Here is a 22995-nt window from a genome sequence, read left to right on the forward strand (position 1 = left end):
TCTAATCATCAAATCTTCTGAAAAGTTTTAAATTTCTTGAAAGTAAAATTTGCAGATCTTCACCATAGTAAACACTCGTCTCGTGAACGGCAGAAAATTCATCGTCATGGTGCTCCTTTGCTTGGAGGCAATCATTTCTGACTTTGGATATTCTTGTTGTCATGCAGGAATTGTGCAATGTTGAGGAGCCATGTGAAGAATTTACATCCCGGCATAGCTTAGAGTGGAAATTTCTGTTTCTGGATCACAGGTAATGCAACACAACTATTCACATCTGTTACCTAATGTCCCTCTGAGTGAACAATATTGTGCTGGCCATATGCTCAAACTTAAGGTTCCACTGCTCATTTCAGTCACAATCAGTAGAAGGGAGTATGTGGATTAAGTACTCGTAAGAAACGAATAAATATTTGCCAAGGAATAAATGAAGGTACAAATGTATGGAGCTAATTAAATGTTTTGTGTTTGTAGATGGTTCATACTGCAGTCACTGTGTTTTGGTAGTGGGGAGAGTCAATATTGGTATTGGTTTATTATTGTCTCATGTACAAGGCACAGTGAAAAGCTTGTCTTGTGTACTGTTCATGAAGATCAAATCATTCTAGTGTACAGCGAGTTAGAATAAGGGAAAACAATAAGAATGCAGAATGAAGTGTAAAAGCTACTGAAAATGTGCAGGTAAACAGTAAAGTTTCTGTTTTCTGAACCATAGGAGAAAGAGATAGAGAGGAAAGAAGAATGCATACAGGTATAAGAGCATAAAACCATAAAATATAGAAGCATAATGAGGCCATTCAGCCCATCAAGTCTGCTCCACCATTCAATCATGGCTGATTTATTATACCCCTCAAATTCATTCTCCTGCCTTCTCCCCATATTCTTCAATGCCCTGACTAATCAAGAACCTATCGACCTCAGGTATCCACAGAGAAGACTGACACAAAATACCTATTAAGTTGATCCACCATTTCTTTGTTCCCTGGTACTACCTCTCCAGCGTAATTTTTCAGTTGTCCAATATCCACTCTTGACCCAGTATCTACTGGAAGACCTCTTCAGGTCAGGTGGAGTTTGTGGAGGGTGAAATGGAGATAGTATTCCTGATTGGTGACCTTCCATCAGAATGTGAAGAAGGGGAAGTTTATGGGGTGGGTAGACCTGACCTGTATTTCTTCTTGATCACAAGAGATTTTACAGATGCTGGAAATCCAGAGCAACAGACACAAAATGCAGGAGGAAATCATTGGGTCAGACAGCATCTGTGAAGAGGAATGAACAGTCATTATTTCAGGCTGAAACCCTTCAGTAAGATTGGAACGGAAGGGAAAAGCAGCCAAAATCAGAACAAGGGAGCAGGGGAAGGAGTACAAATCGGCAGGCAATCAGTGAAGCCAGGTGACAGGAAGATGGTTGGGTGGTGGACTAGAGTATAATCTTAGAGAATTAATTAAGACATTACCTGCAAAATATTGGAGAGCAAGGGAAAGTTCAGTGGCCAGGATTTTCCTAAAACTTTGTGGATCAGAAGATATGAGGAGCTTCAAGCGTCAGCACTAGAGGGTGGCTCAATATGGGTGCCCAGATAACATGGTGGTTGGTGCAAGCCTATTACAGCTTGGGGCGTCAAAGTGTGTACTTCAACTCCCGTGCCATCGGTAAGGAGTTTGTACATTCTCCCCATGACCGCACGGGTTTCCTCGGGTACTCTGCATTCTCTCTCAGTCCAAGGATGTCCCGATTATCCCAAGGCAGCGTCCATTATTAAAGGCCTGCAAGCACCCAGGCCATGGCCTTTTCTCACTGTTACCATCAGGTGGGAGGTACAGAAGCCTGAAGGCACACACTCAGCGATTCAGGAACAGCTTCTTCCCCTCTGCCATCGGATTCCTAAATGGACATTGAATCTTTCGATACAACCTCACTTTTCTCTTAATATACAGTAAATTTATGCACGTTTTTTAATCTATTCAATATATGCAATTGATTTACTTGTTTTTTTTTCTTCTCCGCTAGATTATGTATTGCATTGAACTGCTGCTGCTAAATTAACAAATTTCATGTCCCGTGCCAGTGATAATAAACCTGATTCTGATTCAGACTAGGAGGTTAATTGGTCAGTGTAAATTATTCTGTGCTTTGGCTAATGGGTGGTGGTGTGGAGATACAAAGTAGGTGTAAGGCGCTCCTTCCTTCCTAGCCTACAACTCACCCTTGGGCAAAGTGTAGCAACTGCTTAGCCCCCCCCCCCAACAATTAGGGTCACATGAAGCCATGGGAGCAGGTAGTGGATGGTCGTATGAGTACCTGGTGTATATCACACGTCCCAGTTAAGCGACCACTAACGCCAGGCAGACGGTCTCTGAAGAATATTGATAATGGCTGGGTTCTTTCATCTTATAAAGGCATTGCCCAGAAGAAGACATTGGCAAACCAATTCTGTAGAATTTGTCAAGAACAATAGACCCTGATCACCCATGACATGTGACATGGCTCAAAATGATGATGATTATGCTAGTGTTAAATAGGTGAGCTGCGGGGTGATGCGTGTCAGTTATGTATTTATTTATTTATTAAGATATATCGTGGAACAGGCCCTTCTGGCCTTCAAGCCATGCCATCCCACAACCCCTAATTTAACCCTAGCCTAATCACTGGTCAAGTTACAATGACCAATTAACCTACCAAATGATATGTCTTTGGACTGTGAAAGGAACTTGGAGCACCCAGAGGAAAGCCTCGCAGTCAGGGGGAGAACGTACAAACTCCTTACTGACAGTGGCAGGAATTGAACCTGGGTCACTAGTACCATTACACTACTGTGCATTTTCTACATGGAAGTGTCTGAGTAAAATGAGATGAAAATATGATTCCTACTTGACAGTCGGACAGATTCTTGTACCACAAGGTGGGAACACTGACATCTTGGCCAAGACTTTGCCAGGAAGAGTACTCTGCCCACAATTGCCGCTCACATTCCCATTCCAGATCTATGCGGTCAACCTTGCTTCCGTGTTTTGACCTGAAAGCAGACAGTGAGAATTTCTGTGACGTTTGGGCCTCGAGAAACAAAATGGGGAAGACGGCAGGCCAATACAAAACATGCCTTTACAACTCCTCTGAGCATCTTTGACAAATACTATCTATCAAAACTATCATCTTTTTTCTATATATATATATATATTTTATCAGAATGTATATATATATTATATATATATATATATATATATATATAGAGAGAGAGAGTTCAAAGAACAACTTAATATATAAACTTGATATTAATCTGAAAACATTTAAAAAATATTAAAGAAATAATGAATTCATCTCCAGAAGTCAGTAGAACAACTGAGACTTCGTGTTTGCCCGAGAATTCCAGGTGCAATTGTCTTATGAGGATAGGTTGAGTGAGCACGGGCTTTTTGCTTTGGAACAAAGGAGGATGAAAGGTGAATGATAGACATGTACAAGATATAAGAGGCCTAGCTCAAGTGGACAGCCAGAGGCTTTTTCCCAGGGCAGAAATGGCTGATACGAGAGGGCATAATTGACAGAGTGGTGAATCTGTGGAATTCGTTGCCACAGGCGGCTGTGAGGGCCAATTCATTGGGAACATATAGGGCAGAGTTTGATAGATTCTTGAGTGGTCAGGGCACGAAGGGATATGGGGAGGATGCAGGAGATTGGGGCTGAGAGGAAAATTGGATCAGCCGTGATGAAATGGTGGAGCAGATTGGATGGGCCAAATGGCCGAATTCTGCTCCTATATCGTATGGTACTATGGTCTTATCATCTTATAATTTTAAGGTATTTGGAGGGAAGTAGAGGGGGATGTCAGAGGTAAGTTTTTTTACGCAGAGGTGGGTGCAGGGAACGTGCCACCAGGGGGCGCCACAATAGAGTAGCGATTAGCACGACACTATTAGAGTTCGAATTGAGGGAGATCAGAGTTCAGTTCCGATGCCATCGGTAAGGAGTTTGGAAGTTCCTCCCTGTGAACGTGTGGGTTTCTTCCAGGTGCTCCAGTTTCCTCCCATATTCCAAAGATATACCGTATACTCTGATAAAATATCAGAGGCATTTGGATATCAAAGTAGGTTAATTGCTTATTGTAAAATGTCCTGTAATTAATCTACAGTTAAATATGTGGGTTGTTGGGTGGTGTGGGCTTGATGGGCTGGAAGGCCCTATGCAGTCTAAATACATAAAAAAAATTTTTAAAAATATTCGGGGCATTTATGAAACTCTTGGATAGGCACAAGGATGTAGCAGGGAAGGGTTAGATTGATCTTAGAGTGGGTTAACTAGTCGGCCAAAGGGCCTGTACTGTGTTGCAATATTTTGTGTTCTATGTCCTAAACTGCCTGTAAAACCTGGCAAAATCCAAGTGACGTGAGCCCAGATATAAACCCCGCTTCTGAAATGATTGTTTGCAGCAAAGGTCAGTCGCATGTTCAGATCAGGGCTGCTGCCCCTGCACCATGCTTGATCCACTTGGGCAGCCCATCAAAATAGTTGGACTTTATTCAGGAAAATTAGTCTGACAAACCTGAAGGGAAGGTGCTTGAAGAATGGAAATGCTCGTGCAATCAGAAAGGGCAGCTCTGTGCTACCATCCATTGACCTGTGCGTTCCCCAGCCAGGGAGGCTCAAGTCGAACAATGATTCATTTCATAAAGGGCATATGAACTAACAAATGATGCATCTCGTGGGAGGATTTTAGTAGCGAAGAGAGCCATCAGTCCACATTGCTAACCCTCAGAACGACTAACCCCTTTCATTACCTCAGTGTCTGTGAAGCCCTTTATGGCAACTGAAGTATTTTTTGCAAAGTAGTCACTTGTAACATACATCAGCAAGAAATGAATTAGCCTTCTGTTGCAAACTGAAGCTGTCTGCAATTGTCCCCATCACACATACGGTAGTACAATCACTCACTCTAGTCGAGTATGATGTTCTCTTAAGGAGCTGTCAATTGTTGGGTCCTCAGGTATGATTCAGGATCCACATATTCTGACGCAGTGTGGGCAAGAGTAAGCAGTGACCATGGTGAGTGGTCGGGTCTTTTAGTTGTTCAGCCTCTCCTTTTGTGGCTGCCACTTGTTCTGTGTGGCAGAGTGGAGATCATCTCAAGTAGCGCAGCTCGATCTTGAACAGATGTCCTCCGGGTGTATCTATTGAGTGTAATGTCTTCCCAGTTTTTAGATGTACATGCAGTAATTGTGAAATGTCTCGGTTATATTAGATTACTGTCTTCAAAAGGGAATACTTTCATTCACACAGTGATTTTCGCGACCTCAAGCCATTCTGAAGGAGAGTGGGGTGTGTGTGCAAGTGGGTCAGATTACAGGTTGAGGTACTGACTGCCAGCTGTAGAAATGTAACAAATGTCAGGTGAGGTCAGTGTGAACCTTGCGTTGAAGCTCCTTACAGGCTCCAAACACAGGTGACACACAAGGCACACCCCACACATCCATTCTGCTCACTCTGCTTTTGAATGTACGTAGAACAGTCCAGCACAGTATGGACACTTCGGCCCACAGTGTTGTGTTGAGCTTGATCACTCCATGATCAAACTAACCCTTCCCTCCTACATGGCCTATAACCCTGCATTTCCCTACATCCACAAGCCTATCTATGAGCCTCGTAAATGTCCCTAATATATCACATTCAGATGAATCTATTTCTCACGTGTATATCGAAACATACAGTGAAGTGTGTTCGTGTTAACAACCAAGACAACCCAATGATGTGCTTGAGCCAGCCCAGAAATGTCACCACACATTCTGGCACCAACATAACATGCCCACAATGTTCAGCGGAACAACAAGAACGCAACAATAGCAACAAAACAGAACAGCAGAAATCATCATCATCATCCTCCTCTACCACTACCCCGGCAATGTGGTCCAAGCACCTATACTCTGTGTAAATATACTATCTCTGCTCTGGCCAGTATAGCATTCAGTGCAAGTATAGTGTGGGAATATGAAGGGAAATTGAACAGATATTTGAGTAAATGGTGATTGAGAAATCCTCCATCATCCAGGTGAAATCTATTGGCTATCTTCACTTTGTTTGTTGCTGTTCCATGTACTGTGAATGAAGATTCCAGAAACTGATAGCGCAACATTCCAGAACTAACAATATTGATATCCCTTCCTTTTCTTTATCAGGGCTCCTCCTATTATAGGTTACCTCCCATTCGAAGTGCTGGGGACGTCTGGCTATGATTACTACCATGTTGACGACCTGGGACTTCTAGCAAGGTGCCATGAACACCGTAGGTGACCATTTATATTGGCATAGCTCGGGGGCAGGCTAGAGGGACAGTGACAGAAATAAGTCAGCTGTGGTGACAACACAGCCTCTACAACCTGTAAGGTGACAGGTGCATGGTTCCTTTCCTAGTCACACACGATTCACTCTCGTAGAAGGGGGCTATTTTGGCCCATTCAGAGGGTGCCAGCTCACTGAGCAATCTCATGCACCCAATCATTTCCCAACAACCTATTTTCCCCAGCTTCTCACCAACTGCTGCCAGGTAAACCCGATCACCTACACACTAGGATCTATTTATGAGGCCATTTAACTTGGTGGCCTACACAGCTTTGGGACGTGGACCGAGACCAGATGTCCTGATGAACCTAAACCATAGCATTGGTGTTGCAACCGGTCAGGATACTTTCCATTGTGCATCTATAGAAGGCTGTCAAAGGTTTCGCTTAATCTGTGCAAACTTCCAAGAAAGTAGAGGTGTTGCTGTGGCTTCTTTGTAATGGCAGTTATCAGCTGGTCCCAGGACAGTTCCTCTGAAATGAAAATGCCGAGGAATTTAATGTTACCAGCCAACTACAACTCCAGTCTCCGAATGAGGGCTGGCTCATGGACCTCCGGTTTCTTCCTCCAGCTGTCGATAATAGGCTCTTGGTTTTGCTGACACTGAGTGAGAAGTTGTTGTGGCACCATTCAACCAGATTTTCAATCTCCCTCCGATATGCCAATTTGTCACAACCTTTAATTTGGCCAACAAACAGTGGTGTCATCAGCAAACTTAAATATGGTGTTGGAGCTGTACTCTTCATCACTGTCGTAAGTATAAGGCGAGAAGAGCAGTAAGAAAATGCGTACTCCACAAAGACAGTACCGAAGATCGGAATTGAACCAAGGTTACTTGGAGGTATGAGGCAACGGCTCTACTAGCTGCAAGAGCAATAGAGTCACAGAGCACAGAAACAGGCCCCTTAGCCCAACTGAACCAACCATATAGAAACTAACCAACCTTATAGAACTTTTCGAAGATGTTATCACACAGGTTAACGAAGGAAAGATATGGACGTTATCAATATGGACTTTAGCAAGACCAAAGTCCGTGAGACCACAAGACATAGAAGCAGAACTAGGCTATTCGGCCCATCAAGTCTGTCCACTATTCCATTAAGGCTGATATATTATCTCTCTCAACTCCAGTCTCCCCTACCTTCTCCCTATAACCTTTGACACCCTGACTAATCAAGAACCTAACAATATTACCAATTACTTGGCCTCCGCAGCTGTCTGTGGCAATGAATTCCACAGATTTGTCATCCTCTTGCTAAAGAAATTTCTCTTTATCTCTGTTCTAAATGGACATCCCTCTATTGTGAGGCTGTGCTGATTGATCCTAGATTCCTGCTCTGTAGGAAACATCTTGTCTACATCCACTTTATTCAGGCCTTTCAATATTCAATCCCCCACCCCGTCTCATTTTTCTAAACTCCAATGAGTACAGCCACAGAACTAACAAATGCAATATGTGTGTTAACCCTTTCATTCCTGTGATCATTCTTGTGAAATTCCTCTGGACCCTCTCCAAAGCCAGCACATCTTTTTTTTTAGATAAGGGGACCAAAAGTGCTCACGCTATTCCAAGAGCAGTCTGACCAATGCCTTATAAAGCCTGAGCAATACATCCTTGCTTCTATATTCTAGTCCTCTCAAAATGAATGCTAATGTTGCATTTGCCTTCCTTACCACCGACTCAACCCACAAGTTAACCTTTAGGGAATCCTGCAGTAGGACCCCCAGGTCCCTTTGAACCTCAGATTTTTTGAATTTACTTCCCGTTTAGAAAATAGTCTAAGCTTTTATTTCTTCTACCAAAATGCATGACCATACACTTCTGTACACTGTATTCCATCTGCCACTTCTTTGCCAATTCTCCCACTTTGTTTAAGTCTTTCTGCAGACTCATTTGTTCCTCAGCACAACCTGCCCCAACCTATCTTCAGACTATCTACAATACTTAGCTATAACATCATCAGTTCCATCATCCAAGTCCAGCACATGAAGCTGGTCGGGAAGGTTCAGGTCAAGAGGATAGTCCATACTTACCAAGGTACTCTTCTAAGCCAGTCCCATTTTTTTGCAATTGGCACATATGCGAGGGGAAGCATGGTAGCTTAGTAGTTAGTGCCTCTCTATTAGGGTGCTGAGACCACCAGTCGGGGTTCAACTTGTGTCATTGCCTTTAAGGAGTTTGTTCGTTCTCCCTGTGACCACATGGGTTTCCTCCAGGTGCTCTGGTTTCCTCCCACACTCCAAAGGCATATGAGTTGGGGTTAGTAAGTTGTGGGCATGCTATGTTGGTGTCCGAAGCGTGGTGACGCTTGCAGGCTCCTTCAGCACCTCCTCGGACCATGTTGGCATTGACGTAGAAGATGCATTTCACTCTATGTTTCGATGGAAGTGTGACAAATAAAGCTAATCTTGTTATCTTTCTAAACCCTTCCTGTGTATCGACCTGTCCGAGTACCTTTTGTGTGTTATTACTGTGCTTATTTCAACCATTTCCTCTGACAGCCCATTCCATATAATATCCCTCACACTCCTATTAAATCTCTCCCCTCTCAGTTCAACATGTGGCCACTAGTTCATTATTCCCCCACCCTGGAATGAAGATTATATGCATTGTCCCTTTTCACACCCCTCATGATTTCATACATCTGTATAAGATCATTTTTCATTCTCCTATGCTCCAATGGGAAAAGTTCCAACCTGCTGAACCTCTTTTCATAACTCAGTCCCTCTGAGTGCCCACAGCCTCCTCGTAAATCTCCTCTGCAATCTTTACAGCGTGATAACATTTTCCCTATAGCAGATGACCATAACTGAACACCATAGTCCAAGTACAGCCTCACAAACGTCTTGTACAAATCCATTGTAAAATTGACAGGGCAGCATAGCAGTTAGTGTTACACTCCCACAGGGTCAGCACCCAGAGCCGATTCCCACCACTGCCTGTACATTCTCCCTGTGACCATGTGCATGCTCTAGTTTCATTGCACATTCCAAAGACGTAGGTTAGGGTTAGTAAGTTGTGGGCATGCTATGTTGTCACTTTAAGCATGGTAACACTTGCAGGTTGTACCCAGCATATCCTTGAACTGTTGACAACACAGTTCATCGTATACTGTATTTCAATGTTCTGATGTACATGTGACAAATAAAGCTAATTCTTATCTATATGTTTAAATACAACATAAAGTCTCCACTTCCTTACTCAATGCCCTGACTCATGAAGGCTGATGTGACTAAAGCCTTCCTCACCGCCCTGTCTAGGAACCATGTACTTGTAGTTAACCGATACATATCCCGTCATTAGCAACCCTAATAATCTATCAACTTATAAGCAATCAATTTAAGGATATTTTTAGCTGCAATGTCATTAACTGTTTATTGGCAAAACAGATTTACGAATCTATTTATTGGTGTGATGAACTGTGTGTCATTTTCCCCATGTACAAGTTCAAGTTTATTGTCATCTGATTGCACACATATACAAACAAAACAAGGTTCCTCCTATATCATACATCAACCAAAATATTGCCATAAATAAGTTAATAAAATATAATTCAAAATGTGTGCAGCACAGGTAAACAGTACAGTATACAGTAAACAACACGATGACCGAGTGATGAGATTTGCTGATGGCAAGGTATTCATTAATCTCACAGTCTGGGGGAAGAAGCTGTTAGACGATCTGACATTCCTAGGCTTGTGCCTTCGTCCTGATACTAGTGGGTCAAAGAGATTGTGGGATGGGTGGTGGGATCCCCAACAATGCTTTGGGCCCTTTGTATGCAACACGCCCAGTAAATGTCACAAATAACAGGGGAGCGAGACCCTGGTGACCCTCTCAGCAGTTTTAACTGTCCTCTGTAGGATCTTACGGTCTGACACCTTGCAACCTCCATATCTCATAATGATGCATGTAAGATTACTGGGCTAACATTCTCATGATGAGCTGTGTCCATTCATTTCATTTACGGAATTCCACTTGGCCAAATGCTCTGTGGGAGCATAGCCCTTTCATAAGACAAGTAATGGCTGTAATATCCAATTAGAGACAAATGCACAAAATTCTCCTGTATTTTCAGCTAAATGCCTTCCTTTTACGATCCTATGTGCAGCTGGTTGGTTGGTTGGGAGGGAGGGAGGAACGGGACTTGTTTTGCCATTATAGTTTTGTTGCTTGTTGTGATCTGTGTTGTTCTGCCGAGCATTATGGACATATTACGTTGGTGGCGACACTTACAGACTGCCCCCAGTGTCATCGCTGGCTAACTGGATTCTGACAACTTGCACTCATTCCTTAATCAGATTTCATTTACTTGTGCATTAGGAGAAGAGTCTGGTCCCTGTCACCATACTGCTCTGATATTAGAACAAAGAAATGTCATTTTTATACAGAGATTGACCAGTTGGAAACAAATACTGATCCATTAGAAACTCTGTGCAAATCTGAATCCCATTATTTGTATATTGGAACCAAACATAAAACGTATTTCAGGCATTAATAGCCAGTTAAATCCATATGTTAAAGGCCAATAATACTTGAGAACTATGAAACTAACTGTCCAATATTAAAAGTTTCTCTAGATTCCTCTGTTTGCATCTTTATCTTGTCTTGCTAGGATCAGTAACCATGGTTCCCAGTCTTGAATGGAAAGGCTGTTCACCAGTTAGGCTTTCAAGGGCCGTGTTCAGCCTGGATGGCTGCAATACATCTACATATTTCCTTTGTCAGCTTATCATCTTGACTTATTGCCCGCAGCATAAGGCTGTACAAATTGTTTGCTCTATTCAGTAGGCACACATTTTAACCCTTTCTTGGCTGCAGTTTCCATGCCTCCCGTGGTGTGCTGCTTGTTGATGCCAATGATGCATTTCACTCAATGTTTCAAAGTTCAGAGTAAATTTATTATCAAAGTACATATATGTCACCATCTACAACCCTGAGATTCATTTTCCATGAAGTACACGTGATAAATAAATCTGACTTTGAATCTGAATCTTACGGCTGCATCTATCAGCCTTTGGTTTAACTGCTTAATCAGAGGTTTTGTGTGAACTTGTTTACTATTCTCACGTATACTGAGATACAGTGATAATCTTTGTTTTGCACACCATCCATACAGATCATTTCATTACCACAGTGCATGAGGGATATAAGGGAAAATAATAACCAAAACAGAATAAATTTTTACAGAGTGCAGACAGACAATAAGGTGCAATACCATAACAAGATAGATTGTGAGGTCGAGAGTCCTTCTCATCATACTAGGGACCATATAGAGAATGATTGACGTTGTCTTTGAGCCTGGTGGTAAATACTTTCAGGCTTTTGTATCTGCTGCCAGATAGGAGAGGGGAAAAGAGTGGGACTGCTGTTAGGGCTTACACAGAAGTATTAATATTTTAATTAACTATTAATGCATCAATAAAATCTGATCATGTTATAAAGCTCAGAAAGATTTTCCGCTGCGGGATTATTTATTTATTGGCACACAGCTCAGAATAGGCCCTTCCGACCATACAGTCCAGTAACCTCTGATTTAATCTTAGTCTAATCCTGGGACAATTTGCAATGTCCAATTAACCTATCAATCAGTATGTCTTTGGACGTTTTTTAGGCCATGGATCCTTACCATTAACTGAGGGAGCCCATGACCTAGAAGAACACTTAAATCACTAGGGCAGAGAAGGCTTCAGTACATGTGATGGCAAATAAGATTCATCTAGAATCTAGATTCTACATGGGACTTAATGACTCTATTAGCAGAACTAACAGGGAGGAGACTACGTAGCATCCACGCCACAACTACCTGACTGAAACACAGTGACTTTCCCCAAGCAGTAAGGCTGATTAACACCACCCACTAAACCCACCTTTCAACACCCCCCTCCACCACTACTTTATCATTTCCTGTCAATCATCTTATGTACAGACACTCCTGGACTTAGCATCACTTTTTGAATATACAATGAATCTATGTATATAAGCTATCTTAAAGTAAAGGCATCCGTTAGTCTTGCAAGACCATGGATCTGTGCCTGGAAAGTCTTCACCCTCCAGGGCACAGGCCTGGGCAAGGTTATATGGAAGACCAGCAGTTGCCCATGCTGCAAGTCTCCTCTCTCCACGAGACCAATGTTGTCCAAGGGAAGGGCATTAGGACCCATACAGCTTGGCACCAGTGTCGTCACAGAGCAATGTGTGATTAAGTGCCTTGCTCAAGGACACAACACGTTCCCTCGGCTGGGGCTCGAACTCATGACCTTCAGATCGCTAGTCGAATGCCTTAACCACTTGGCCACATGCCCACATCTAAACACTTAAGCTATCTTTATTGTGTTATTTTTATTATTATTGTGTTCTTTATCTTATTGTTTTTTAATGCTGCATTGGATCCAGAGAAACAAACATTTTATCTCCTTTGCACTGGAAAATGACATTATGCAATCTTGAATCTTGAAGGGTGGAACTGTCTTAACAACCTAGATGTCCCCCGCTGTTCTTGTGTTCTTAAGTTTGCTCAAAATATCGCAACACACATCAAAGTTGCTGGTGAACGCAGCAGGCCAGGCAGCATCTCTAGGAAGAGGTGCAGTCGACGTTTCAGGCCGCGACCCTTCGACAGGACTAACTGAAGGAAGAGTTTCGGCTCTTCAGAATATCACAGCCCATTTTCATCTCTCCTTATTGGAAATCAATGTGTGTGACCACGGGGGAGAAGGAAGCAAGCACTTGCTGACTCACTCCTTCCCCTTCCGTGGATCTGCCCCACAGGAACCGGTTAGTGAGCTTCTGAACTGAGCTTTGTCGAAGAGATTTCCTTGTGTCGAGAGAAGTGCTAAATGAACTGAAGGCAGTTGACGAGCTTCTTTATTTCTTCTATCCACTCTGACTTGTTTGATTTTTTTGATGTACACTCAGTGGCCACTTTATTAGGCACAGGAATGGAACTTGGGAATTCTCCAACTTCCGGTAATTCACTCACCCTCCCTGTCTCTATCCTTATGTCACTCTGCCCCCTCCCCCAGCTGCCTACCACCTCCCTCTTGTTTCCGCCTCCTTCTACTACCCATTGTGTTTTCCCCTATTCTTTCTTCACCTTTCCTGCCTATCCCCTCCCTGCCTCCCCTCCCCCACCCCTTTATCTTTCCCCTTACTGGTTTTTCACCTGGAACCCACCAGCCTTCTCCTTCCCACCCTTCCCCCACCTTCTTTATAGGGCCTCTTCCCCTTCCCTCTTCAGTCCTGACGAAGGGTTCCGGCCCGAAACGTCGACCGATCTTTTCCACGGATGCTGCCCAACCTGCTGAGTTCCTCCAGCGTGTTGTGAGTGTTGCTTGGAGTGGTCGTCTGCTGCTGTAGCCCATCCACTTCAAGGCTAGATATGAAATACATTAACCCTGATCAAATGGCAAAGCAGACTTGATGGGCCGAATGGCCTGATTCTACTCCTATTTATCATGTTCTTATGGAGAGAAAGGGGACGTTCTTGAGGAGCACAAGCTGACACAGATAAATGAGCAAGGATGGACAGAGATTCATCTCAAGTTCAAGTTTAATTGTCATTCAACCATACACATGAATACAGCCGAACGAAACAGTGGTCCTAGGTGGCCAAGGTGCAAAATACAGTACCAACAGTCACACACAACACTAGGCACATATAGCATATATAATTATGATAGCAGGAAAACATACAGTCACAATAAGAAAATAATATAGCCCAAGTTCCTGAGTGTCATGGCCTGTAGATTGATGGTGTATGGGACTCGGGTTGGAGGAGCAACACCTCATATACTGTCTAGGTAGTCTCCAGCCCCTTGGTATGAACATAGAATTCTCCAACTTCTGGTAATTCCCTCCCCCTCCCTTCCCTATTTCACTCTACCCCCTCCCCCAGCTCCCTCATGGTTCCGCCTCCTTCTTCTACCACCCATTGTTTTCAAGGGCTATGACGTCAATGCGTCCCCTCCCCCACCTCTTTGTCTTTCAAATTACTGGTCTTTCAACTGAAGCTACAAGTATTCTTCAAATCCTTCCCCATCTTTCATTCTTCAGTCCTGACGAAGGGTTCCGGCCCGAAACTTCGACTCATCGTTTCTAACTGATGCTGCCCAACCTGCTGAGTTCCTCCAGCGTACTGAAAGTGTTGCTTTGATCTTCTACAGCATCTGCAGATTATTTTGTATTTATGATGTATGGAATGTTGTCCAGGAGCCACATTTTTGCAAGAGCAAGCATGCAGCAGTTCCTTATCACTTTGGACATAAAAGCCAGGGAGGATGTGGTCAATTTCTGTTGATTCAATTAACCTGAACATTGGACATGACTACGAACTTAACAGGAACTAAAATGTTCTTGAAACCTACAGTTACGTATTAAAAAGATTACCACTAATGTGCTATTTCTTCTTTGCAGTGATGCAGTTCGGGAAGGGCAAGTCTTGCTACTATCGTTTCCTAACAAAGGGACAACAGTGGATTTGGCTACAGACTCAGTATTACATCACCTTTCACCAGTGGAACTCCAAGCCTGAGTTCATCGTTTGCACTCACAGCGTCGTCAGGTATGTATGTCCATGTAGTTAGTAACATGGCACAGGTCAGCTGGGACCACAGCATCAGAATCTGTCTAACATCACTGGCATTTGTCATGAAAGTTGTTGTTTTTGGTAGAAATACCATGCAATACATAATAATAAATCTATAAATTACAATAAGAAATATATATAATAAATTACGGAAACAGTGCAAAAAGAGAGCAAAGGAAGTAATGAGGTAGTGTTCGTGCATTCATTGTCCAGTCAGAAATCTGACAGCAGAGAGGAAGAAGGTGTTCCTGAAACATTGTGTGTGTGGCTTCCTCTGCCTCCTCCTTGACGGCAGCAATGGGACGAAGGCATGTCCTGGGTAATGAGGTTCCTCAATATTGAGGCATCGCCTTTTGAAGGTGTCCCCTGCAAGTCTGAGAGTCGGTGACAAAGACTGAAGGTCTGGAAGAGGCCTTTCCTGGGGTTGGAGGCGTGTGTGTGTGTGTGTGTGTGTAAGGGACAGTGGGAAAGGTGCTCACTTTGCTGTTGCTTTGTTTTATCCTGTTGTTGCTACTGCTTGTCCTGTGTTGTGTTTTTATTGTGTTGAACACTGTGGGCATGCTATGTTAGTGCCAGAATGGGAAGTTGCTCAAGGCAGAATGAGGTAAAAAAATTGGATTTGGCATTGGTTTCACTGGAGAATCCAGAGAGTGGTTGTAGATACTTGCCTCTCTGACTGGAGACTTGTGACTAGTGGAGAGATACCCATTGTTGCCTGCCATCTTTATCAACAATCTGGATGATAATGTGGTTAACTGAATCAACAAATTTGTAGATGACACCATGATATGGGGCATAGTGGACAGTGAGGACAACTATCAGAGCTTGCAGTGGAATCTGGCCCAGCTGCAAAATGGCAGATGGAATTTAATAAATACAAGTGTGAAGTGTTACACTTTGGGAGAGCAAACCAGGGTAGGTTAGTAGGGCACTGAGGAGTGCAGTAGAACAGAGAGATCTGGGAATATAGATCCATAATTCCTTGAAAGAAGTGTCACCTGTAGATAGGATCATAAAGAGAGCTATTGGCACATTGGCCTACATAAAACAAAACATTGGTACAGGAGTTGAGACATTGGTGAGGCCTAATTTGGAGTATTATGTGCAGGTCTGGTCACCTATCTACAGGGAAGATTTCAGTAAGATTTAAAGGGTACATTGTGAACGTAGGTTTGATTTCAACATTTAAGAGAAGTTTGGATAAGTACATGGATGGGAGGAGTATGGAGAGCGATGGTCCAGGTCCAGGGCGATGGGACTAGGTGGAATAATAATATGCCATGGAGTAGATGGGCTGAAGGGCCTGTTTCTGTGCTGGTGTACTCTACAACTCTACGAGGGAGATCCTCAAGGCTTACATGGTAGTGAACTATTTGGCATACACTATTATGCACTAGAGACCCAAGTTCAATTCTGCTGCTGTTTGTAAGGAGTTTGTACATTCTCCCTGTGACTGCATGGGTTTCCTCCGGGTGTTCCAATTTCCTCCCACATTCCAAAGATGACAAGTTAGGGTTAGCAAGTTGTGGGCATGCTCTGTTGATGCCACTTGTGGGCTGCCCCCAGCACATCCTCGGCTGTGTTGATCATTGACACAACTTTCAGTGTATGTTTCAATGTACACGTGACAAATAAAGCAAGCTTTGTATCTTAATATTTTTATGTACCCTATCACTGCCCTCCCATGCCAGATCCATTGTATTTGCAGTGTGTCTTCTAATGGACAGAGTTTGCACAGTTTTGGCATAAGTATTAAAGTCTTATTTATTATATATTCAAAATATACAAACTTTTCAGTTTAATACAAACAACTCTTTGTCTGCCGTGCACAGGCAGGCAGCTTCTAGTCTTCAGCCAGCTAACAAGAATCACCTGCCTCTCTTTTCCAATCATTACCTGCAGCCTATTTAAACCATGCTCTCCTCCACAATCCTTGTTCACTCATACGAACCAGCCAGCCTCAACCAGTTGTTCCTAGCCTTCAATTACCTTGTTGCCATGTCTTGCTTTGTATCCATTCTCTCTTGTTTCGTGGCCCCCTTGTGGCTTGTTATTTTGCAGTTTATTATTAATTCTCACCACTAAATCCTCTCCACTGCTTTGCATTTGGGTCAAGCCTCCTCTACATACCTAGACACTCTGGTCCAAACATATTTATTTTCAAACCCTTGAGAATATTCCCATCAAGAGAATCGTGAGGTCATCAGAAGTGTAATATTTATATTCTGCTTCCTCTCAATGGAGATACACTGCACAGTCAAAGTCAAAATAATATTTATTATCAAAGTTTGTATATGTTACCATATGTGTACCTTAAGATTCATTATTTTGCAGGCATTTACTGGAAAATAAATACAGTAGAATTCATGAAATATATATACGTATGAACAAAGACCGACAAACTCAGTTAGCAACATGTCAATACATATCACAATGGCACCTGTCTCTGTGTCAGAGTGATTGGGAAAATAGCAGATGCACCCATCAGTCCTGAAAATGCTACCATATTATTCAAAGCAAAGATGGTGGTTTTCCCCAGCATCGTGACGTTCATTAATCACCTGATTACTTAGGTGATGAGCTGTGTCCCCTTCACTCCCCAAGCTGTTCAGTTCTTGAAGAGATCGTTAATGGGTTTATTTATCAACAAGATGATTTAGGGATTCTTTGAATATTAAGTAAACATGCACAAAGGTGCATTTAATGAGGTATTCAAAAATAAATGCACTGGTGTTTGTAGGTTCTTTGAAGGTTGGATATTTTGAGGGTCAAAAGATGTGTGCTGTGTCATCTGACATTAGCAATCATGGTCTTTCCACAACCATGATTTTTCTTGGCAAATTTTTCTACAGAATTGGTTTCCCATTGCCTTCTTCTGGGCAATGTCTTCACAAGACGGGTAACCCCTGCCATTATCAATATTCTTCAGAGATTATCTGCTTGGTGTCAGTGGTCGCATAACCAGGTCTTGTGATATGCACCAGCTGCTCATATGGCCATCCACCACCTGCTCCTGTGGCTTCATTTGACACTGATCAGGGGCTAAGCAGGTACATCACCTTGCCCAAGGGTGGCCTGCAGGCTAGCGGAGGGAAGAAATACCTTACACCTCCTTTTGGTAGACACATATCTCCATCCTGCCACCCGCAAAAGATATAACAGACCTTTAATAACATTGCTGATTTTGCTAGTTCACTGAATGCTGTTGGTTTTGTCTGATTCACTTCAGTCATAGCAAAAAGGTGTTGGCATTTCGTTCATTTTCCACGTGTGTTACCTTGTACTCAGCTGCCAAGGTCATAAACACAAGAGAATCTGCAGATGCTGGAAATCCAGAGCAATACACACAAAATAGTGGAAGAACTCAGTGGGCCAGGCAGTATCTAGGGAGGTGTACAAACAGATGATATTGCAGGCTGAGAGCTTTCATCAGGATTGAAAAAGAAGGGGGAGGAAGCGAGAATGAGAGAATGGGGGAGATGGGAAGGAGTACGAGCTGGCAGCTGGGAGATGAGACCACGTGAGGAGCAAGGTGGGGGGTGAAAAGTGGAAAAGGCAAAGTGCCGAAGAAGAAGGAATCAGATTGGAATGTTGCCCGACCTGCTGAGATCCTCAAGCATTTTGTGTGTGTTGACAAGTTTGTGTTTTTCACATGTGTGTGAAACAGAATGCACTTGAGCAGGAAGGACTAGAAGTAGCAGTGAGACCAGTGATTCACCATTCCCTTCTGTTCACAGGGAATGCAGTACATACACTGGCCCAGCACTTTGGAGATACAGGAGTGGATTTTTAACCTGTGATTCAGATTAAAAGCCCCAAAGAACTGTATCAGCATGATCACAGCTGATCTATCCATGCGAAGAATATTGGTGCCCAAACTCACAGCTTGTTCTATCTATAAAGAGTAAAAGAGAGATGAGAGTGGATATTGGTCCACTGAAAAATGACATTGGAGAGGGGGTAATGGGGACAAACAAATGGCAGATGAATTTAATAAGAATATTGTGTCAGTCTTCACTGTGGAAGACACTAGCAGAATTGCAGAAATGTGAGACTGTCAGGGGGCGGAGTGAGTGTTTTTGCTCTTACTGAGGAGAAGGTGCTTGTGAAGCTGAAGTGTCTGAAGGTAGATAAGTCACTTAGACCAGATGGACTACACACTTCTGAAAAAGGTGGCCAAAGAGATTGTGGAGGCACTATTAATTATCTTTCAAGAATCACTAGATTCTGGAATGGTTCTAGAAGTCTGGAAAATTGACAATGTCACTCCACTCTTCAAGAAGGGAAGGAGACAGAAAAAAAGAAATTGTTGGCCAGTTAGCCTGATCTTTGGTTGGGAAGATGTCACAGTCCTTTGTTAAAGATGAGGTTTTTGGGTATGTGGAGACATGGCAAAATCAGCCAAATTCAGCCTGGTTTCCTTAAGGAAAATCTTGCCTGACAAATTTGTTAGAATTCTTTGAGGAAATAACAGATAGGATTGACAAAGGAAAATCAGTGATGTTGTTCACTTGGAGTATCAGAAGGCCTTTGACAAGTTGCCACATATGAGGCTGTTTAACAAGATAAGGATCTATGGTATTACAGGAAAGATACTAGCATGGATAGAAGATTGGCTGAGAGGCAGGAGGCAAATAGTGGGAATAAAGGTGGCCTTTTCTGGTTGGCTGCTGGTGACTGATGGTGTTCCATAGGAATCAGTGTTCAGATAATTTCTTTTCATGTTATGTGTCAATGACTTGAATAAAAGAATTGATGCTGTGGTCATGTTTGCGGACAATGTGAAGTAGTAGTAGTGTTCAGAAAGCAGAAGGAGAGACAGATTAGGAGAATGAGCAAAGAAGTGGCAGTGAAGGGAAGAAATAAAGGTGTAGACTATTTTCTAAACGGAGAAAATTCATAAATTAGACCTGCAGAGGGACTTGGCAGTCCTCTTAAAGGTTAACTTGCAGGCTGAGTAGGTAGTAAGAAAGACAAATGCAATGTTAACATTCATATCGAGAGGGCTAGAATATAAAAGCAAAGATATGATGCTGGGGCTTTATAAGGCATTGGTCAGACTGCACTTGGAGTATTGCCCAGTCTCTCGGACAGCCACATCTGCACCAGTTGCGTCGAGCTGCAGCTCCTAAGGGACCGGGTTAGGGAACTGGAGCTGCAGCTCGATGACCTTCAACTGGTCAGGGAAAGTGAAGAGGTGATAGAGAGGAGCTACAGGCAGGTAGTCACACCAGGGCCTCGGGAGACAGACAAGTAGGTAACAGTCAGGAGAGGGAAGGGCAAGAGTGAAATACTAGAGAGTACCCCTGTGGCTGTCCCCCTTAACAATAAGTACTCCTGTTTGAGTACTGTTGGGGGCGGGACCTACCTGGGGGAAGCAACAGTGGCCGCACCTCTGGCCCTGTGGCTCAGAAGGGTAGGGAAAGGAAGAGGATGGCAGCAGTGATAGGGGACTCTATAGTTAGGGGGTCTGACAGGCGATTCTGTGGATGCAGAAAAGAAACACGGATAGTAGTTTCCCAGGTGCCAGGGTCCGGGATGTTTCTGATCGCGTCTCCAATATCTTGAAGTGGGAAGGAGAACAGCCAGAGGTCGTGGTACATATTGATACCAACAACATAGGTAGGAAAAGGGAGGAGGTCCTGAAAACAGACTACAGGGAGTTAGGAAGGAAGTTGAGAAGCAGGACCTCAAAGGTAGTAAACTCAGGATTACTGCCTGTACCACATAACAGTGAGTATAGGAATAGAATGAGGTGGAGGATAAATGTGTGGCTGAAGGATTGGAGCGGGGGCAGGGATTCAGATTTCTGGATCATTGGGACCTCTTTTGGGGCAGGTGTGAACTGTACTAAAAGGACAGGTTACACTTGAATCCAAGGGGAACCAATATCCTGGCAGGGAGGTTTGCTAAGGCTATTGGGGAGAGTTTAAACTAGAATTTCTGGGGGTTGGGAACTGAACTGAAGAGACAGAGGAAGTGGTAGTTGGCTCACAAATAGAGAAAGCTTGTAGGCAGTGTGAGAGGGAGGATAGACAGGTGATAGAGAAGGGATGCACTCAGACCGATGGTTTGAGATGTGTCTATTTTGATGCAAGGAGTATTATGAACGAAGCAGGTGAGCTTAGAGCATGGATCAGTTCTTGGAGCTATGATGTTGTAGCCATTACAGACTTAGAAGGCTCGGGGAGGAATGGTTACTTAGAAAGGACAGGGAAGAAGGCAAGAGAGGTGGGGGCGTGGCACTGCTGATCAGAGATAGTGTCATGCCTGCAGAAAAGGAGGAAGTCATGGAGGGATTGTCTACTGAGTCTCTATGGGTGGAAGTTAGGAACAGGAAGGAGTCAATAACTCTACTGGATGTTTTTTATGGACCACCCAATAGTAACAGGGACATTGAGGAGCAGATAGGGAGACAGATTCTGGAAAGGTGTAATAATAACAGGGTTGTCGTGTTAGGAGATTTTAATTTCCCAAATATTGATTGGCATCTCCCAAGAGCAAGAGGTTTAGATGGGGTGGAGTTTGTTAGGTGTGTTCAGGAAGATTTCCTGACACAGTATGTAGTTAAGCTTACAGGAAGAGAGGCTGTACTTGATCTGATTTTGGAAAATGAACCTGGTCAGGTGTCAGATTTCTCAGTGGGAGAGAATTTTGGAGATAGTGATCACAACTCTATTGTCCTTTACCAGAGCATTGGAGAGGGATAGGAACAGACAAGTCAGGAAAATGTTTAATTGGAGGAAAGGGAAATATGAAGATATCAGGCAGGAACTTGGAAGCATAAATTGGGAATAGATGTTCTCAGGGAAGTGTACGGCAGAGATGTGGCAAATGTTCAGGGGATATTTGTGTGGTGTTCTGCATAGGTACATTCCAATGAGACAGGGAAAAGATGGTAGGGTACAGGAACCATGGTGTACAAAGGCTGCTGAAAATCTAGTCAAGAAGAAAAGAAAAACCTATGAAAGGTTCAAAACACTATGTAATTATTGAGATCTAGAAGATTATAAGGCTAGCAGGAAGGAGCTTAAGTATGAAATTAGGAGAGCCAGAAGGGACCATGAGAAGACTTTGGCAGGCAGGATGAAGGAAAACGCCAAGGCATTCTACAAGTATGTGAAGAGCAAGAGGATAAGACATGAGAGAATAGGACCAATCAAGTGTGACAGTGGAAAAGTGTGTATGGAACCAGAGAAGATAGCAGAGGTACTTAATGAAAACTTTGCTTCAGTATTCACTAAGGAAAAGGATCCTGGTGATTGTAGGAATGACTTACAGCGGACTGAAAAACTTGAGCATATAGACATTAAGAAAGAGGATGTGTTGGAGCTTTTGGAAAGCATCAAGTTGGATAAGACACTGGGACTAGACAAGATGTACCCCAGGCTACTGTGGGAGGCGAGGGAGGAGATTGCTGAGCCTCTGACGATGATCTTTGCATCATCAATGGGGACGGGAGAGGTTCCGGAGGATTGGGGGGTTGCGGATGTTGTTCCCTTATTCAAGAAACGGAGTAGAGATAGCCCAGGAAATTATAGACCAGTGATTCTTACTTTAGTGGTTGGTAAGTTGATGGAGAAGATCCTGAGAGGCAGTATTTATGAACATTTGGAGAGGTATAATATGATTAGGAATAGTCAGCATGACTTTGTCAAAGGCAGATCATGGCTTATGAGCCTGAATGAATTTTTTGAGGATGTGACTAAACACATTGATGAAGGTAGAGCAGTAGATGTAGTGTATATGGATTTCAGCAAGCCATTTGATAAGGTACCCCATGCAAGGCTTATTGAGAAAGTAAGGAGGCATGGGATCCAAGAGGACATTGCTTTGTGGATCCAGAACTGACTTGCCCACAGAAGGCAAAGAGTGGTTGTAGATGGGTCACAATCTGCATGGAGGTCAGTGACCAGTGGTGTGCCTCAGGGATCTGTTCTGGGACCCCTTCTCTTTGTGATTTTTATAAATGACCTGGATGTGGAGTGGAGGGATGGGTTAGTAAATTTGCTGATGACAAAAAGGTTGGGGGTGTTGTGGATAGTGTGAAGGGCTGTCAGAGGTTACAACGGGA

General features: G+C 43.3%; 1 protein-coding gene across 1 annotated transcript in view; it reads left to right on the forward strand.

Annotated features, from left to right (window-relative positions):
- The window catches only part of npas2 (neuronal PAS domain protein 2), a 97197-nt gene that overhangs the window by 36600 nt on the left and 37602 nt on the right, over positions 1-22995 (forward strand). Inside the window, exons 10-12 of the mRNA XM_072269775.1 lie at positions 168-250; positions 6171-6277; positions 14750-14897. Coding sequence (XP_072125876.1) covers positions 168-250; positions 6171-6277; positions 14750-14897 — 338 coding nt within the window. The remainder of the gene's footprint in view (positions 1-167; positions 251-6170; positions 6278-14749; positions 14898-22995) is intronic.

This window comes from Mobula birostris, chromosome 10 (assembly GCF_030028105.1).
Source record: "Mobula birostris isolate sMobBir1 chromosome 10, sMobBir1.hap1, whole genome shotgun sequence".
Lineage (NCBI taxonomy): Eukaryota > Metazoa > Chordata > Chondrichthyes > Myliobatiformes > Myliobatidae > Mobula > Mobula birostris.